The sequence below is a fragment of the Aquarana catesbeiana genome, linkage group LG01, assembly GCF_042186555.1.
Source record: "Aquarana catesbeiana isolate 2022-GZ linkage group LG01, ASM4218655v1, whole genome shotgun sequence".
Taxonomy (NCBI): Eukaryota; Metazoa; Chordata; class Amphibia; order Anura; family Ranidae; genus Aquarana; species Aquarana catesbeiana.
In genome coordinates, this window is record NC_133324.1 from 496,735,712 (window position 1) to 496,754,576 (window position 18,865).

The window sequence follows — 18,865 nt, forward strand, 5'->3', positions numbered from 1 at the left end:
GCGGTGCTCCGTAGCCGTTCAAGTATGCAGGCCAAAAGATGCCATGCGGTGCTTGAGCTGGTGTGCTTGGGGGACAGGAGCCACACTGGGGCAGAGGTTCTGTCAGCTCTGCAGGGGCAGGTTCAGAGGTGGTTGACGCCACACCAACTTAAGGCAGGAATGGTGGTTTGCGACAATGGCACCAACCTCCCTCCGACAGGGACAAATGACCCATGTGCCCTGTTTGGCTCACGTCCTTAACTTGGTGGTGCAGCGGTTCATGGGCAGGTACCCGGGCTTACAGGATGTCCTGAGGCAGGCCAGGAAAGTCTGTGGTCATATAATGCCAGTGTTCAGCTGGCAGACCTCCAAAAGGAGTTTAACCTGCCCAAGAACCGCCTAATCTGTGACATGCCCACCAGGTGGAACTCATCGTTGGCCATGCTGCAGCGGCTGCACACGCAGCAGAGGGCCATCAATGAGTACCTGTGCGACTATGGCACCAGGACAGGGTCAGGGGAGCTTGGTTTTTTTTCCCACGCCAGTGGGCCATGATCAGGGATGCATGCACTGTCCTGTCACTATTTGAGGAGGCCACGAGGATGGTGAGCAGTGACAGTGCATGCATCAGTGACACTGTCCCCCTTGTCCACCTGTTGGAGCACACGCTGCGTGGAATAATGGACAGGGCACTTGAGGCAGAACAGAGGCAGGAAGAGGAGGACTTCCTTAGCTCTCAAGGCCCCCTTTATCCAGACAGTGTTCCTGCGTGCCCGCCGATCACACAGGAAGAGGACGAGGAGAAGGATTGTGTCAGTATGGAGGTGGAGCCTGGCACTCAGCATCAGCAGCAGTCTTTAAGGGATCAGTCCCAAGAAACACATGGACTTGTACGTGGCTGGGAGGAGGTGACTGCGGACCATGTCGTCCTTAGTGACCCAGAGGACTCCGGACCGTATGCCTCAGCAAACCTACGCTGCATATCCTCCCTGATCCTGCAAAGCCTGCGTAAGGATTCTCGTATTCGTGGTATCAAGGAGAAGGACCAATACTGGTTGGCAACCCTCCTTGATCCACGTTACAAGGGTAAGGTTGCGGACCTTATCTTGCCATCGCAGAGGGAGCAGAGGATGAAACATCTTCGGGAGGCCTTGCAGAAAGGTCTGTGCATTGCGTTCCCAGAGACTGGGAGGTTACAAACTCCTGTTTCTGGACAACGTGTTGCTGAGGCTTCGGTCAGTCAAAGAAGAAGAGGTGGAGAAGGTGGCCGTCTGATGCGTTCAGACAATTTTTTGGTCCGCAGCCCCAAGGTATGATCGGTTCCAGCAACCATCGCCAGCGTCTGTTTTACATGGTGCAGAAATACCTAGGGGCAAGATCTGACTTGGACACCTTTCCCACCGAAAATCCTCTGCGTTACTGGGTCTTGAGGATGGATCACTGGCCAGAGCTTGCACAGTATGCAATTGAGCTACTGGCCTGTCCTGCATCCAGCGTTCTTTCGGAACGCACATTCAGTGCTGCTGGAGGCTTTGTAACCGATCACAGGGTGCGTCTGTCCACCGACTTGGTTGATCGACTGACCTTCATAAAAATGAATCAGTCTTGGATCACCACCAGCTACCAAGCACCTGATGCTGATGTAACCGAATAATTTTTTTTGAAATCTCAGATCCCTTCAAAGACTGCCTATGCTGATGCTGAGTGACAATCCTGATTAATTATCCTCTTCCTCCTCAATGATCAAAATGATAGCTTGTAAGAACATTTTTGGTTCTGGGCGCCACCACCAGTGCCTAAGGCCCAATTTTTTTTTTTTTTTTTTACAATTTTTGATGCAATACTTTGCAGCAGGGCTCGTTTCTGCGTTCCAACTAGAGTATCTGTGAGGGGTTGCAGTGTTGTGACACCAGCACCAGTGCCTAAGGCCCAATTTTTCAGCCCCTGTTCAACAGGGGCATGTAATTACAATTCTTGATCTAATATTTCACAGCATGGCCCGTTTCTGTGCCCACCAAGAGCGAGTGAGGACTTAGTGTTGTGGCACTAGCACCACCACCACCAAAGGCCCAATTTTTCTGCCCCTGTTCAACAGGGGCATGTAATTACAATTCTTGACCTAATATTTCACAGCAGGGACCTGTGAGGGCTTACAGTGTTGTGGCCACAACAACACCTAAGGCCCAAATTTCTGCTAAGTATATAGGGCAGGCCCCTACTTTCAAACATCCAACTTACAAACGACTCCTACTTGCAAACGGAAGGAGACAACAGGAAGTGAGATGAAATCTACCCCTAGGAAGGGAAACTCTCTCCTGTAAGAGTTAATATGGGAAAAACGTTTCTCCTTTCCACTGATGCTTTATCACCAATCCTTGTTTCATAAAAAAACCCAAATTTTCAAAAAACATTTGTCATTGGGACAAAAAGTGAGGCGAAATCTTCTGAAGAGGAGCACAGACAGCAAAACAAATGTCACAGGGGTGCTAACCCTTCCCTATGTTTCCAAAAAGCTTAAAATACATTTTTTGGCTGGAGCTAAACACGTTAAAAATGTACCAGTTCAAAATTACAAACAGATTCTACTTAACAACAAACCTACAGTCCCTGTCTTGTTTGCACCGCCTGTATACTGCTGTTCAGCGTATATAGGGCCTGGTGGCCCCACGCCTTTCCTTTTTTTAATTTAGGTGCGGGGTTCCCCTTAATATCCATACAAGACCCAAAGGGCCTGGTAATGGACTGGGGGGTACCCATGCTGTTTGTCTCACTGATTTTCATCCATATTGCCAGGACCCGACATTACATTAAAGCCGCAAGCAGTTTTAAATGACTTTTTTCCTTTAAAAATGACATTTTGTGCAGGGACTGTTCTAAGCACAGGAAACACGCGCCACTTTACAGGCATACTATAGACACCCCCCAGGTACAAAATTTAAAGGAATATTTCACTTTTTTTTTTAACTTTAAGCATCATTAGAATCACTGCTCCCGAAAAAACGGCCGTTGATACATGTCCCCTGGGGCAGGACCCGGGTCCCCAAACCCTTTTTAGGACAATACCATGCAAATTAGCCTTTAAAATGAGCACTTTTGATTTTGAACGTTCGAGTCCCATAGACGTCAATGGGGTTCTAACGTTCGTACGAATTTTTGGTCCGTTCGCAGGTTCTGGTGCGAAACGAACCGGGGGGGGGGGGGGGGGTGTTCGGCTCATCTCTAATTAACACTACATTTGTAGAGGAGTCAACAAGGCCTATGATAAAAGGTACACTATTACTACTGTGAAACACGGAGGTGGATCGCTCATGTTTTGGGGATGTGTGAGCTACAAAGGCACAGGAAATTTGGTCAAAATTGATGGCAAGATGAATGCAGTATGTTATCAAAAAATACTGGAGGAACATTTGCCTTCATCAGCCAGGAAGCTGCGCAGGGGACGTATTTGGACATTCCAACATGACAATGATCCAAAACACAAGGCCAAGTCGACCTGTCATTGGCTACAGCAGAATAAAGTGAAGGTTCTGGAGTGACCATCTCAATCTCCTGACCTCAATATCATTGAGCCACTCTGGGGAGATCTCAAATGTGCAGGTTCATGCAAGACAGCCCAAGAATTTACAGGAACTGGAGGCTTTTTGCCAAGAGGAATGGGCAGCTTTACCATCTGAGAAAATAAAGAGCCTCATCCACAAATACCACAAAAGACTTCAAGCTGTCATTGATGTTAAAGGAGGCAATACATGGTATTAAGAACTGGGGTATGTAAACTTTTTATCAGGGTCATTTGGGTAGTTTCTGTGGTGATTATGATTTAAAAAAGAGTAAAAGTTGATTGATAATAAAGGGCTTCAGCCAAACACTAACCATGAGTGAAAGAAATGTTTTTGTGTTATCATTCATATTGTCTGAAAAATGGCCAAGAAATCATAAATTCTGCCAGGGTATGTAAACTTATGAGCACAACTGTATAATACAGTATGGGCTACTGTCGGGAGTATTAGTAAGAGCTACTCCATTGCTATGTATAGTACAATATGGGCTACTCTCAGGAGTACCAAAAGGATCTGAACTTTACATAGCAATGGAGAAGATCTTACCTTTACTTATGCCAGTAATCCATAAAGTACTAAGAGTACTATGGACTACTGAGGAAATAAAAAGAAAGAAGGGCGCACCAGCCATGTGCATTATCTTTTGTAAAACATTTATTGAAATAAAATTATAAAGGAATTACTCACAAGCAGTAGTAAAATCTGGTGTCATAGACTCGAACGACAACAAGCAGCTTGGTGAGGATGATGAGCGAAGCCTACCAAAGGTCTTAGAGGAATATGTAAGCTTCACTACTAGCTGACGCGTTTCGAAGGGCACGTCCCTTCTTCATCAGAGCACAGCAGCAATTTGTTCTTCTGTATCGTCTTACTATGGACTACTGTCAGGAGTACTAGTAAGATCTGCCTCATATAGTACAGTATGGGCTACTGCCAGGCATACTAGTAAGATTTGCTCTATTGCTTAATATAATACTGTATGGACTGCCCAGGCGTACTAATAAGATCTACTCCATTTCTTTGTGTATAATACAGCATGGGCTACTGGCAGGAGTACTAGTAAGATGTGCTCTGTTGCTATGTATAGTACCATATATACACATTTATACCTGTACGTGTGTGAATAAACACCTCTCTGAATGTAGATTTGTGTACATTTTTATGTCCCTGCTCTAAAGTACAAATCTATGCACCATAATGTGCCTGAATGCATTGGCTGCGTTCAGAGGCATAAAAAGAAAAGAAAATGAAAAATTGCCTTCAAAAATTGCATTTCTTTTTTGCCTGTGTGCATAAGGCTTTACCCAGCACATTACACTGTCCTCAAGGAAATTACAATCTAAGGTCCCTATCCTACATGAATACTAGAGCTGCACGATTAATCGTTAAGAATTATTATCATGATTTTTTTCCCGTTGCGATCTTGAAAAAAGTATTTCCCGATTCTTTCTATGTAGAAAATTCTCTCTGCTCTGCTAAAGCCGACAGCCTTCCAAAGAAAGGGAAAAAAAACGGCAAAGAATCAGCATTCTTTAGCAATGGAACTTAAGTATAAACATTGTAACAATTTGTCCTTTAGATCAAAGGAATATACTTTGGTGTGTAAACGAGGGAAGTTTAACCACTTAAACACTAAACCTTTTTCTGACATTTGTTTGTTTCAAGTTAAAATCATTTTTTTTTGCTAGAAAATTACTTAGAACCCCCAAACGCCACACACACACACACACACACACACACACACATATATATATATATATATATATATATATATATATATATATATTAGGGCTGGGAAAATTGAAGATTAATTCCTCGAGATATCCATTACCATTTACCACCAAATGAAAGCCCAATTTTCCTGAAAAAAAAAAAAAAGGTATAATCCACCTGGATACACAAAGTAGTTGTGATGATATGTATGGTTTTACTATCACATGTAAAAGTTGCAAAATTGGGCTTAGGCATTAGGATTTGTTTTACCCTTAAGCACGAAGGGGGAAACACACTGTGTATAGCTGGTTGCGAAGGAGCGGGCCAGGAAGCGGCTGAAGTATAACTAAAGGCAAAACTTTTTTTTTTTTTTTTTTAGTTTTGGATGGAGTGGAGATGGATTAGAACATGTCAGTTTTTATTGCGGTCTGTACTCCTGTTAGGGAGAGTCACCCTCTCTATTTATCCTGTTTACCATTATCATTAAAGGTGAAAGTAAAAGAAAATCCCAAATTTTGGGTTGTCCCCAGAAAAGTAATAGAAGGGAAATGTTTCAATGAGGACACTAGTTCTGGTGACCTGGGGGTCCCCAAGGAATTCCCTTAATTTGCAGGGATTTCCTCTCACTTCCTGTTTTGGCTATGGGAAAGGAAGTGAAGGTAAATCTCCCGAATGGGGCAAAGATGTCAAAAATAAATCTTATGCCCTGTACACACGGTCAGATTTTCCGATGGAAAAAGTGCGATCGGATTGTGTTGTCGGAAATTCCGATCATGTGTGGGCTCCATCAGACTTTTTCCGTCGGAATTTCCGACACACAAAGTTTGAGAGCAGGGTATAAAATTTTCCGACAACAAAATCCGATCGGTTAAATTCCGATCGTGTGTAGACAAATCCGACGCACAAAGTGCCACGCATGCTCAGAATAAATTAAGAGACGAAAGCTATTGGCTACTGCCCCGTTTATAGTCCTGACGTACGTGTTTTACGTAACTGCGTTCAGAACGATCGGATTTTCCGACAACTTTGTGTGACCGTGTGTATGCAAGACAAGTTTGAGCCAACATCCGTTGGAAAAAATTCATGGATTTTGTTGTCGGAATGTCCGATCAATGTCTGACCGTGTAGTACAGGGCATTAGAGGGATTATAACCCTCCCTTACTCTTTCAAAATGAAAAGTTTTGCCTAGTTCTACTTTAACCACTTGACCTCCGGAAGATTTACCCCCTTCACGACCAGGTCATTTTTTGCGATACGGCACTGCGTTGTTTTAACTGACAATTGCGCAGTCATGCGACACTGTACCCAAATAAAATTGATGTCCTTTTTTTTCCCACAAATAGAGCTTTCTTTTGGTGGTATTTGATCACCTCTGCGGTTTTTATTTTTTGTGCTATAAGCAAAAAAAGAGCGACAATTTTACCCAATAAAATGTAAAAAATCAAATTTATTCATCAGTTTAGGCCAATATGTATTCTGTTACATATTTTTGGTTAAAAAAAATCCCAATAAGCATATAGTGATTGGTTTGCGCAAAAGTTATAGCGTCTAAAAACTATATTTTTATTTATTTTTTTACTAGTAATGTCGGTGATCAGCGACTTATAGCGGGACTGCAATATTGCGGTGGATATGAACTGCCATTTTTGACACTTTTTGGGGTCCGATGACCCTATTATGGTAATCAGTGCTAAAAAATATGCATTGTCACGGTACTATAGACTATAGGGGCGAACAAAGGTTTAATTGTGATTCAATGTAGTGGGGAAGGTGCTTTGACTAGTGGAAGGCATGGATCAGTGTTCCTGTGTTTGATCTCATATTATATGCTTTTGGTAAATCTGAAGGAAAATTGTACAGAAAAATAATGTATAGCCAGCCTTAGTAAAGGCTTCCTGTCAGTGGCTGAGTGGGCATGCGGGCATGCCCGCTCATAGCTGCCAACTGTCCCGGATTTCCCGGGACATTCCCGGGACTTGGACCTCATTCCCGGATTTGTGGTGTCCCGGGAAATGTCCCGAAAAATCCGGTTCCCGTTTTTTAATCCGCCGCCGCCGCTAGAGGTCGGCGGCCGGCGGAGACATTGTCTCCGCCGGCCGCCATTTTGTGGAAGTTCAGGAAGACGGCTGGGGGGGGCTAGACGAAGCTTCTGCGTCGCCGCCCACCCCCTGCCCCGATCCGCCTCGGCCCGCCCCGCTCCGCCTCGCCCCGCTCCGCCTCGGCCCGCCTACCCCCCGCCCCGCTGCCAGTCTGATATGGAAAGGGGCGGGGGTTCTAGGTGGGGGGGAGCGCGCGCACCGCTGTGGGACACCTGAGGTGAGTGGGGGGGGCACTGGGGACACCTGATGTGAGTGGGGGGGGCACTGGGGACACCTGATGTGAGTGGGGGGGGCACTGGGGACACCTGATGTGAGGGGGGGGCACTGGGGTTACCTGATGTGAGGGGGGGCACTGGGGACACCTGATGTGAGGGGGGGGCACTGGGGACACCTGATGTGAGGGGGGGGCACTGGGGACACCTGATGTGGGGGGGGGCACTGGGGACACCTGATGTGAGGGGGGGCACTGGGGACACCTGATGTGAGGGGGGGGCACTGGGGACACCTGATGTGAGGGGGGGGGCACTGGGGACACCTGATGTGAGGGGGGGGCACTGGGGACACCTGATGTGAGTGGGGGGGCACTGGGGACTCCTGATGTGAGTGGGGGGGCACTGGGGACTCCTGATGTGAGTGGGGGGGCACTGGGGACACCTGATGTGAGTGGGGGGGGGCACTGGGGACACCTGATGTGAGGGGGGGGCACTGGGGACACCTGATGTGAGGGGGGGGGGCACTGGGGACACCTGATGTGAGGGGGGGGCACTGGGGACACCTGATGTGAGGGGGGCACAGGGGACTCCTGATGTGAGGGGGGGGGCTCCGCCGGGGACTCCTGATGTGAGGGAGGGGGGCTCCGCCGGGGACTCCTGATGTGAGGGGGGCTCCGCCGGGGACTCCTGATGTGAGGGGGGGGCTCCGCCGGGGACTCCTGATGTGAGGGGGGGCTCCGCCGGGGACTCCTGATGTGAGGGGGGGCTCCGCCGGGGACTCCTGGTGTGAGGGGGGGCTCCGCCGGGGACTCCTGGTGTGAGGGGGGTCTCCGCTGGGGACATCTGATGCAAGGACGGACTCTGCTCGGACATCTGAAGCAAGGACGGACGGCTGGTGGCAGGCGACGTGGCTGGTGACACGCTCAGGGATCCCACTGATTCGGCATTATGGTGAGTTGAATGATTTAATTTTATATTACAATATAATAATAGAAATAATGCGCTTCAATCATCCTGACACCATAACAACCATGGTGCCGGGATGATTGAAGTGCTAACACCAGGTGTTTGGAGTATCTTTATCTGCTGATTGTTAAACTTTCTAGAATACACATATTTCTATTGTGTAGGATCTAGGGCTGCTGTCCAGTCATTTCCCTCTCTCTCCCCCTCTCTCCCCCTCTCTCCCCCTCTCCATCCCTCATTCATTTCAGACTCTAACCACACCCTCTAGAGCCACGCCCATTTAAGCCACGCCCACAATTTCGCGTAAGCCACGCCCACTTGTCTATTTTTGCTAGGCCACGCCTGCTGATGAATGCCCCGCCCCCTAATTATTGGACAGCTCCGCCTACAGCCACAAAAGTGTCCCACATTTTTTTTTTACAATGTTGGCAACTATGCCCGCTGTAGAAATATGCTAATCGCCCAGGTGCATGAGCCCTTAGGCCCTTTTCACACTGAGGCGCTTCTAAACTGCCTGGAAAACACTGAGCGCTTTTGAAGAGCTTTTTAGGCGCTTTTGAAGAGTTTTTCAGGTGCTTTTGAAGCACTTTCAATTCAAAGGGGGCGTTTTTTCACCGCCCTGCCAGCGCACTGCCCCAGTGTGAAATCATTCATTGATTTTAATGGAAATAGGTTTTTGTGAGACCCCTTTCACACTGAGGCACTTTACAGGCGCTACAGCACTAAAAATAGCGCTTGTAAAGAACCGCTCCTGTCTCTCCAGTGTGAAAGCCGGATGGCTTTCACACTGAAGCAGTGCGCTGGCAGGACGCTAAAAAAGTCCTGCAAGCAGCATCTTTGGAGCGGTGAAGGAGCGGTGAATACACCGCTCCTGCCCATTGAAATGAATGGGCACCGCTGCAGAACTGCAGGCAAAGCGCCTGCAAAGTGGCTTTGCAGGTCATTTTAAGCCTTTTTTGGCCGCTAGCGGGGGTTAAAACCGAAAACCCCCGCAAAAACGACGGTAAAGCGCCGCTAAAAATTTACCGATTTACCGCCGACAGTGCCCACCCCCCAGTGTGAAAGGGGTCTGAGCTTTGCAGGCGCTTTTTTGGCATGAAAGGGGCCTTAATATTACAAGGGATCTGATGAGCTCCCATGTGCTAGTACACTGTAATGCCGCATACACACAATCGCACATTCCGACAATAAAATCCATGAATTTTTTCCGACGGATGTTGACTTGTCGTGCATACACACGGTCACACAAATCTTGTCGGAAATTCTGAACGTCAAGAACGAGGTGACGTACAACACGTATGACGGCACTATAAAAGGGAAGTTCAATACCAAGTGCGCCATCCTTTGGGCTCCTTCTGCTAATCTCGTGTTAGTAGAAGTTTGGTGAGAGAGGATTCGCGCTTTTCAGCCTTGTGCTTTTCAGATCGTTACTGCTCTTCAGTTTGTGCTTGTGGGTTCGTATCTGGTTTTCAGTGCTTGTAGTCAGTTCGCATTTGTTTTTCAGTGCGTATTTTATAGTACGTATTTGATTTTGCAGTGCATTCTTGTCCGCTCGTTTCTGATTTTCAGCTCGCTCTTCTCAGGCCTTTCTGATTTTCAGTGCGTTCTGTTAGTTCGTTCTGACCAGCCGACCGTTTTGAAGCCATGTTGCTGTTACGTACTCCTCGTAGAGTTCGTGCTATGCAGGGGCTTGGTGTTGGGGATCTTATTACTTTGACCCAAGCCCAGTCCATGAACAGGGCGGGGAGGAGTTTGTGGACCAAGAATTCGGTGCTCCAGCATGACCAATTCTCTCATATGCCTTTGTTGCGGTAGATCCATGAGAATAATCCTGATGATTTCAGGATATATCTCCGAATGACGGACCCCGTTTTTCACCATTTGTTGGCTTTGCTGTCCCCTTATATTACGAAGCAGGACACCTGCATGCGGCAAGCCATCACTCACAAGCAGAGGCTAGTCGCCACGTTGTGGTACTTGGCGACAGGGAGAAGTCTGCAGGACATCAAGTTCTCGACATTATTCCAGAGACCTGTTCTGTCATCATTCAGGTCCTGCAGAAGGACTATATTAGGGTAAGATTTCTCCTTTAACATCACATTCTATGTATTTAATGTTTGCTAATGTATTTCTTTCATCATTCAATAATTACCATGATTGTAATATGCTGTGAATGTCCCCTTTATTCTCATGCATGCTCAAATTTTTTAAACTTCCTTTTTTGTCCTTCATGCATATTTGCCTTCACTAACCTCCCCAGCATGCTATCCTGGGCCCATACCCACCTAGCCTAGTCACTTAACAATGTATTTTGTCAGCTCCATAGTAGTGCTTTACCCTAAACACCCCATATAATGTGTTTAAATTTTATTTGTGTCTTTAAATTCATGCAGAGCGCCAGAGGCTTTTTTGGGGGTCCCAAACTCATTTGAAACTCTCCCTCCCACCAACCGCTAAGTCGACCGATACCAATCCTCTATCTGCTGACTTTGCCAAACCCATACCTACCTATTTTGTGTTCATATTTATGGATGAATTCACCAAAGCATGTAGTGCAAGTGCCTGCCTGAATACTTTCAAATGGTATTGCTTAAAGTTTTTTCTCCTATTATCTTGATAGGTAATTGCAGAATGTAAAAAAGTGCTTCAATTTGTACAGTGTGTATTTATATTTTTGTATTATGACACTTCTTACATGTTCAGCGGGCTGCCAATAGTGTAAGTAAGGAGGGGCTGGCCGAAGAAACACACATTATTTATGCATTCAGCTCTCAAAGTGGAGATGGCTACCTGTCCAAAACACCCCCCCCCCCTGAAATGTTTACAATGGGCCATCAGAGGGGGTGAGGGATCTGATAAGTGGACCTTATATTTTTGTCTTTAAATACTCCTTAAAATAAATGTTATACTGATGTTGGCCAAAAATGTTTGTGTCTAATCTGCTTGCAATGTTATGTGCAAAAGTACTCATTTTTTTATTATTGTTTGACTCCACAGTTTCCTTCAACGCCACAGGAATGGCAGACTGTGGCTTCCCAGTTTTCCCAGCGGTGGGACTTTCCCAACTTCGGAGTGGCACTAGATGGTAAACACGTCCACATCGTCCCACTACCCAACTCGGGATTATAATTACAAGGGGTTTAATAGTATTGTGATGTCGGCGGTGGTGTCGGCGACTTACGAGTTCCTGTATGTGGACGTGGGGAAAAATGGTCAGATGTCGGATGGTGGAGTCATCGCCCAGACGGCTCCAGAATGGCAGCTTGGGCTTGCCACCTCCGGAAGACAATGTGGCGGGACTCCCTTTCGTCTTCGTCGCGGATGAAGCATTTGCGCTGGGGGGACCATCTTATGCGGCCATTCCCTATGAGGACCCTCACCCCGGACCAGAGGGTTTTCAATTACTGGCTAGCCAGAGCCAGAAGAGTGGTGGAGAATACGTTTGGAATAATGGCCAGCCGGTTCTGCCTATTTCTCACTCAATATGGTGGAATATAAGCTCAATCACATAATTCTTGCATGCTGCATTTTACATAACTTTTTGCACAAAAATGCAGCAAACTACGTGGCCTCATTTGGGACTGAGGCCAGCTTATTACCGGATACAACAACCCTGACGGCTCTTGAAGCTGGCCATCCTGGCTTGCCCCCCCAAAGCGCCTGCAAAGTTCGCCAAAAATATCTAGAGTACTTTGCGGGTGGGGGGGGGGCATTGATATGCCACAGAATCTATAAACATTTTAAAAATAATTTTTTTGGGGGGAAAATGAAATATTTCCTTTGATTTACTGCTTTGTGTTTCTTTTAGCTGTCTCCTAGGTTCTCCAATGTGCTATTTTTTTTGCCATTTTCTTCAACAGTGCAAACTTAATTTATTTGATACATGAGGTGACAATCTCTTCTTCAGCGAATGATTATGTTGTGGGTCTGCTACACACATACCTTGTTTTTGTTGTTAATGTATGTAATGCATTAATTATAAAAATATTCATCATTTTCAGCACCATGAATGAATTTTTGGGAGTCACAAAAATGGCGTGATTGTGGCAAATTATAAAGCACTGTGGGAGTTATTTACTAAAGGAAAATCCACTTCGCACTCCAAGTGCACTGCAAAAGTGCACTTGAAACTGCACTGCAAAAGTGCACTTGAAACTGCACTGAAAGTGCACTTGTAGTGCAAAGTGGATTTGCCTAACCCCCATTGACAACTAGCCCCCATTGTCACTGTAAACACCAACTTAGTACCAAAACTGCTATTGAGCATTGAAAGAAGAAGCCACACATTGTTGATTTTCTCAATTTTTACATTCACATGTGCGTTAAGAAAAGGGTTTTTGAACAAAACAACATATTTTTGGAATAACATTTTTGCGTTTGACAGTACAAAATAGCCTTTTTTGTGGTAAACAGGCATGTTTAAAACCATAAAACAATATACAATTCAGGAACTTGCAAAGTTCAACTTTGATAAATTGAAGGCAATATCAGACATTAGTATGTCCAAACTGGGTTGATCTTGCCTTTATCAGATGGGGTGATGTCACCCCTGTGAAAGCCAAATTTTGAAGATGCACACAAATTGAGAGTCAAAATGGGGATTTCCCTCCTGATCCCATGCCTAATGTCAACATGTGCTAGCTCCCATCATGGGGGATCAATGGACGTGTTTCGGAAGTGCAACCCCTTCATCTCATCTACTTGAGTTGCGAGGAAGGGATTGCACCCACAAAACGCGTACCTTGATATACTGTGATGGCAGATAGCACATATTTGACACTGTGTGCATCTTCAAAATTTGGCTTTCGAGATACTTAAAAAATTGGTGAAAAATCACAAAATAATGAAGACTTTAGGTGTATTTTAGATTTGGCCTAAAACATCAATGATGTTTTTGAGTCTTTTTTTTCAATATCATTCATGTCTTCCTTGATCTTTTGTAAATCACGATTGCACAACATCTCCCCAGAGGATGTGTGCACTTGCACTTGTGAAATGGGAATCTTCTTCCACAACATCCACATCACCTAAAATAAAAAAACACACCATGAATTATAAATATGCAGGCATACATCTATTACCTGAAGCTGTGGTCTCAGACACTCACCTGTTGTGGTCACTATTTCGCCCTCTTCATAAACCTCTCCTTCCTCTCCTTCCTCCACATCCTCAGGTTTTGGTGTGGGTTTTTCTTAGCACTAGGGATGAGCCCGATGTTCGAGTCGAACGTAAGTTCGACTCGAACATCGGGTGTTTGCCGAATAGTGAACAATTTGGGGTGTTCGCGGCAAATTTGAAAGTCACAGAACACCCTTTAAAAGTCTATGGGAGAAATCAAAAGTGCTAATTTTAAAGGCTTATATGCATGGTATTGTCATAAAAAGTGTTTGGGAACCTGGGTCCTGCTGGGGGACATGTATCATTGCAAAAAAAGTTTTAAAAACGGCCATTTTTTTGGGAGTAGTGATTTTAATAATGCTTAAAGTGAAACAATAAAAGTGAAATATTCCTTTAAATTTGGTACCTGGTGGGTGTCTATAGTATGCCTGTAAAGTGGCGCATGTTTCCTGTGTTTGGAACAGTCCGAGAGCAAAATGACATTTCTAAAGGAAAAAAAGTCAATTAAAACTACTCGCGGCTATAATGAATTGTCGGTCCCGGCAATAAAGATAAAATAAGTCATTGAAAAAAACGGCATGGGATCCCCCCAGTCTATTACCAGTCCCTTTGGGTCTGGTATGAATATTAAGGGAAACCCTGAACCAAAATTAAAAAAAAAAAAATTGCGTGGGGGTCCCCCCAAATTCCATACCAGGCCCTTCAGGTTATTAAGGGGAACCCCACGCCAAAATTTTTAAAAAAATGGCGTGGGGGTCCCCCTCAAAATCCACAACAGACCTGAAGGGTCTGGTATGGATTTTAAGGGAAACCCTGTGCCAAAATTTAAAAAAAAATGGCGTGGGGTCCCCTACCATTTTACAAAAAAGTGTCAAAATGGTAAAAATGACAAGACACGGCTTGGGACAAGTCCTTTTATTAAAAAATAAAAATGTCCCACGAAGTCTTCTTCTCTTGCTCCGCTAACGGACCGAAAAAAAAAAAAAACGCGACCGACCCGCCTCCATGGAACATCATGGTGTGGCCCCGCCCTCAGTTATAAAAGAACTGTCAAAGCGAAGACGCGTCATACAGCGGGAGTCTCCCATGGAGGCGGGTCGGTCGCGTTTTTTTTTTCTTTCTCGGTCCGTCAGCGGAGCAAGAGAAGAAGAAGAAGACTTTGTGGGACATTTTTATTTTTTAATAAAGGACTTGTCCCAAGCCGTGTCTTGTCATTTTTACCACTTTGACACTTTTTTTGTGAAATGGTAGGGGTACATCTGTACCCTGTTACCATTTCACACGGGGGGGTTGGGGGTCTGGGGATCCCCTTGTTAAAGGGGGCTTCCAGATTCTGATAAGCCACCCACCCGCTGACCCCCACAACCACCGGGCAAGGGTTGTAGGGATGAGGCCCTTGTCCCCATCAACATGGGGACAATGTGCTTTGGGGGGCTACCCCAAAGCACCCTCCCCATGTTGAGGGCATGTGGCCTGCCAGGTTGTGTGCTCGGATAAGAGTGTGGTATGGATTTTTGGGGGACCCCCACGCCATTTTTTTTTATTTTGGTGCGGGGTTCCCCTTAAAATCCATACCATACCAGACTTGAAGGGCCTGGCATGGAATTTGGGGGGACCCCTCACGCAATTTTTTTTTTAAACTTTGGTTCGGGGTTCCCCTTAATATTCATACCAGACACAAAGGGACTGGTAATGGACTGGGGGGATCCCATGCCATTTTATTCGATGACTTCTTTTATCTGTATTGCCGGGACCGACAAGTCATTATAGCCGCGAGTAGTTTCAAAAGACTTTTTCCTTTAGAAATGTCATTTTGCTCTCGGACTGTTCTAAACATGGGAAACATACGCCACTTTACAGGCATACTATAGACACCCCCCAGGTACGAAATTTAAAGGAATATTTCACTTTTATTTTTTTACTTTAAGCATTATTAAAATCACTGCTCCCGAAAAAACGGCCGTTTTTAAAACTTTTTTTTACATTGATACATATCTCCTGGGGCAGGACCCAGGTCCCCAAACACTTTTTATGACAATAACTTGCATATAAGCCTTTAAGATGAGCACTTTTGATTATTCATGTTGGTGTCCCATAGACTTTTTTTGCCTGTTTGCATGTTATGCTGCGAACCGAACCGGGGGGTATTTGGCTCATCCCTAATTAGCACACAGATATTTGAGGGCATAAATAGCAATATGAAACATTGCTTGGAAGTGTCGTACAATTGTCTTTTTGGGCAAAGTTCCAAGCTGAAGACATTATTTTCTTACCTTTATAAAGCTGGAATACTTACCTTTTTTGTACAATTTTCACACATGGAGACACCCCTAGTATCCACTGGAGCACCTGTGTGGGACACCCTAAAAAGTTTGTTCTGGTGTCCCACACTAGTGCTCCTGCGTCCAGATGTGTAAACAGCTGCTGAGCGTCCTCTCCTTACACTTAATCAAGTTTACATTTCATTCTAGTTACAAACCAATCTAGACAACAATGTACTAAACTTCTTTTAATACAAATAGGCATGAACAAATGTAGTTAACCTGGATCTGCCCCAAGCATCGTATTAGTGGGTGAACAAACGATGTTTACTACGAACGATTACTGTGCCCACGAACCTGAAAGTTGACATTTTAAACTGTACAACAGTAAAGAAAAGCACATGGAGCAGCATGCAAGTAATAATAATAATAGGAACACATGACAACAACTTACTTTTTTTAAGCACTCTCTTGATCCTTCTGTACTGATCGTGCTCCCTCAATTTCAGGTCTGACCAGCGTTTCCTCAGTTGATCCTTGGATTGTCGTACCCCAAAATTCTGGTGAAGACTCCACAACTTTAGGCATGATCTTGGCCTATCTCACATTTGAATTCAGGTAAGGTCCATACTTCCCATCATAGTTGGCCCTCTTCAAGATGTCCACCATCTCTACAAAGGACATATTTGAGGCCTTAAATCTCCTCCGTTCGTGGCTCCGGGCTTTCATCGTTGCTCCTGCTGTCTGCATGTACTTGCTCTTTCTTCGCCATGTGCTCTCCCACTGTGCAGAATGGGGCGGGGAATAGACTAGAAAGAACGTCTGGGGCGGGCGGAATTTCACACATGCGCAGTGTATATAAAGTGTAACATGCATGCGTCATACGTACGATCTGTGAGTGGAGGAAGGAGTAGCGGAAGCGCCGATCGTTCTAACAAAGGTACAATTTTAACTTGGTGCGTCCGTGGCCTATACTGCTTTTTAGATTGAGGCCTATATTGGGACAAGATTAGAAGAGTTTAGCCTGACATTACGGTTTGTCTTGTGTTGTGTCTTGCAGAGAAAATGGATGGCTTCAATGATCACAACTCCCCCCCATTCATAGAAAAGTACAGGGAGCTGCCCTGTCTGTGGCAGGTGAAACATCCGCATTATAATCATAAACAAAAGAGGCAGATGGCGCTGGAGAAACTGCTGGAGCTGGTGAAGCCGGTGATCCCCACGGCAACCATCCCCTATTTAAAAGCCAAAATTGGTGGGCTGAGGAGCACTTATAATAGGGAGCGCAATAAGGTCCAGGATTCCATGAGATCAGGAGCTGCAGCAGATGACATTTATGTCCCAAGGCTGTGGTACTATGAGAGACGGTTTCTGTCAGACCAGACTGAAGTTAAGCAATCCCTCTCAACCCTTCCTTCAAGGCTTCCTTCCACCCCAGCTGAGGCTTCCGACATCCAACCTGGGCCTTCCAGCCAGGAAGTAGTGGAGGAACCCAGCTTGAGCCAGGTATAGCATTGTTCAATATATTTCTGGTCGTAAAATTAAAGATGTTAACTAGATGTTATTATTGATCACTAATTGCAGATTTAATAAATTGTTTTACATATCAATAGACAGTAGTGGCCAAAAATGTTTGGGACAAGAATGAAAAATGCTGGGGCTTTCTATTTGTTAACATTCAATTTGCAACAGTCATGAGCTGAAAATTGTGTGTAAATGATGAACCAAAAACTAAAACTATGTCCCTTTTTCATACACAGGAAAGTCTCAGCCAGGAGGAGGTTGTGGAATGGGGCAGCCAGGAGGTGGCGGGGGTAAGTGGCAGCCAGGAGGTGGCCGGGCCCAGTAGTAGCCTGACAGAATCCCAGGTCCTTCCCCTCTGCCTTCTAATCAAAAGGCTCAGGGAGGGGAGTAATGTTCAGGAGGCAGCACTTGGGCTGATTCAGGAGGCTAAAGCGGCCCTCAGAGCCACCCCCACTCCTCAGGCCTTTGGCTGCATGACTACCAGCAAAATGCAGCAAATGGAGGAGGGCCAAAGCCTCATCTGTGAGGAAATAATGTATACAACACTAAATAAGGGGTTGAGGGGCCAAATCACAACCCAAACACACCTGTGTGAGTTGGACCATCCACCTCCTGCCACACCTCCAACACCACAGCCACAGCCTGGAAGCAAGCGTGTAAAGAAGAGTGGAAGTAAGACAAGAAAGTGATGGCCTGGGTTCAGTCTGGTCTGACAAAAGAGGCAGGCTGTTGTATGACCTCAGCCTGGGGACATATATGTCATCTGCTGCTGTTCCTGATCTCTTGGACTCCTGGACCGGATTGTGCTCACTATTATATGGACTCCTCAGGCTACCAATTTTGGTTGGAAATACTTGATGTGTGCCCTGGGGTACAAAGGCTTTGCCAATTTCACCACTTTTTCCAGCGTTGCCTTCCTCTTTATTTTCTTATGACCCATAATAATGGCTATTTTTTTTCACAAATACTTGCCTATGTGTTTTACTTCAAAAAGGACAGTTTGTTTGTGAGTAGGCAGGTACATTTAAAAAATACAATGTCAAATTAACAAGGGACACCAACACCAAACAACCTCCTTGAGGTTAAAAAAAATACAAGATAATAATGGTGTTGTGGTAACTTGACACACAAAAAAACAATGTTGTGGAGAGCACTAAAAAAAAACAAAACAAGGAGATCTTGATTAAAAAAAAATACACTATAAAACAAAATCAAATACATTATTATGGAGATCTGACGAAAACCAAAAAATAAAATATTCAGGAGCTCACGAGAAATAATTTAATAATCAGTTTGTCAGAACTCTGTGAATATAAGCAGCAAAACAACTTCATTATTCTAGTATTCTAAGAAAGAAGAGAATGCGCTGCATTAAAAGATTTACAAAATTCCAGCGTGACGAATGTGCTATCTCCATTACGAACGCTAATTTTAC

General features: G+C 45.1%; 1 protein-coding gene across 2 annotated transcripts in view; it reads left to right on the forward strand.

The window, feature by feature from the left end:
* The window catches only part of TM6SF2 (transmembrane 6 superfamily member 2), a 109,736-nt gene that overhangs the window by 13,274 nt on the left and 77,597 nt on the right, over window positions 1–18,865 (forward strand). The window contains exon 2 of one of the 2 annotated variants that reach the window (XM_073592481.1): window positions 16,416–16,524. The exons of the other annotated variant lie outside the window; for it this stretch is intronic. Coding sequence (XP_073448582.1) covers window positions 16,493–16,524 — 32 coding nt within the window. The 5' untranslated portion in view covers window positions 16,416–16,492. The remainder of the gene's footprint in view (window positions 1–16,415; window positions 16,525–18,865) is intronic. 2 annotated transcript variants of the gene reach the window in all.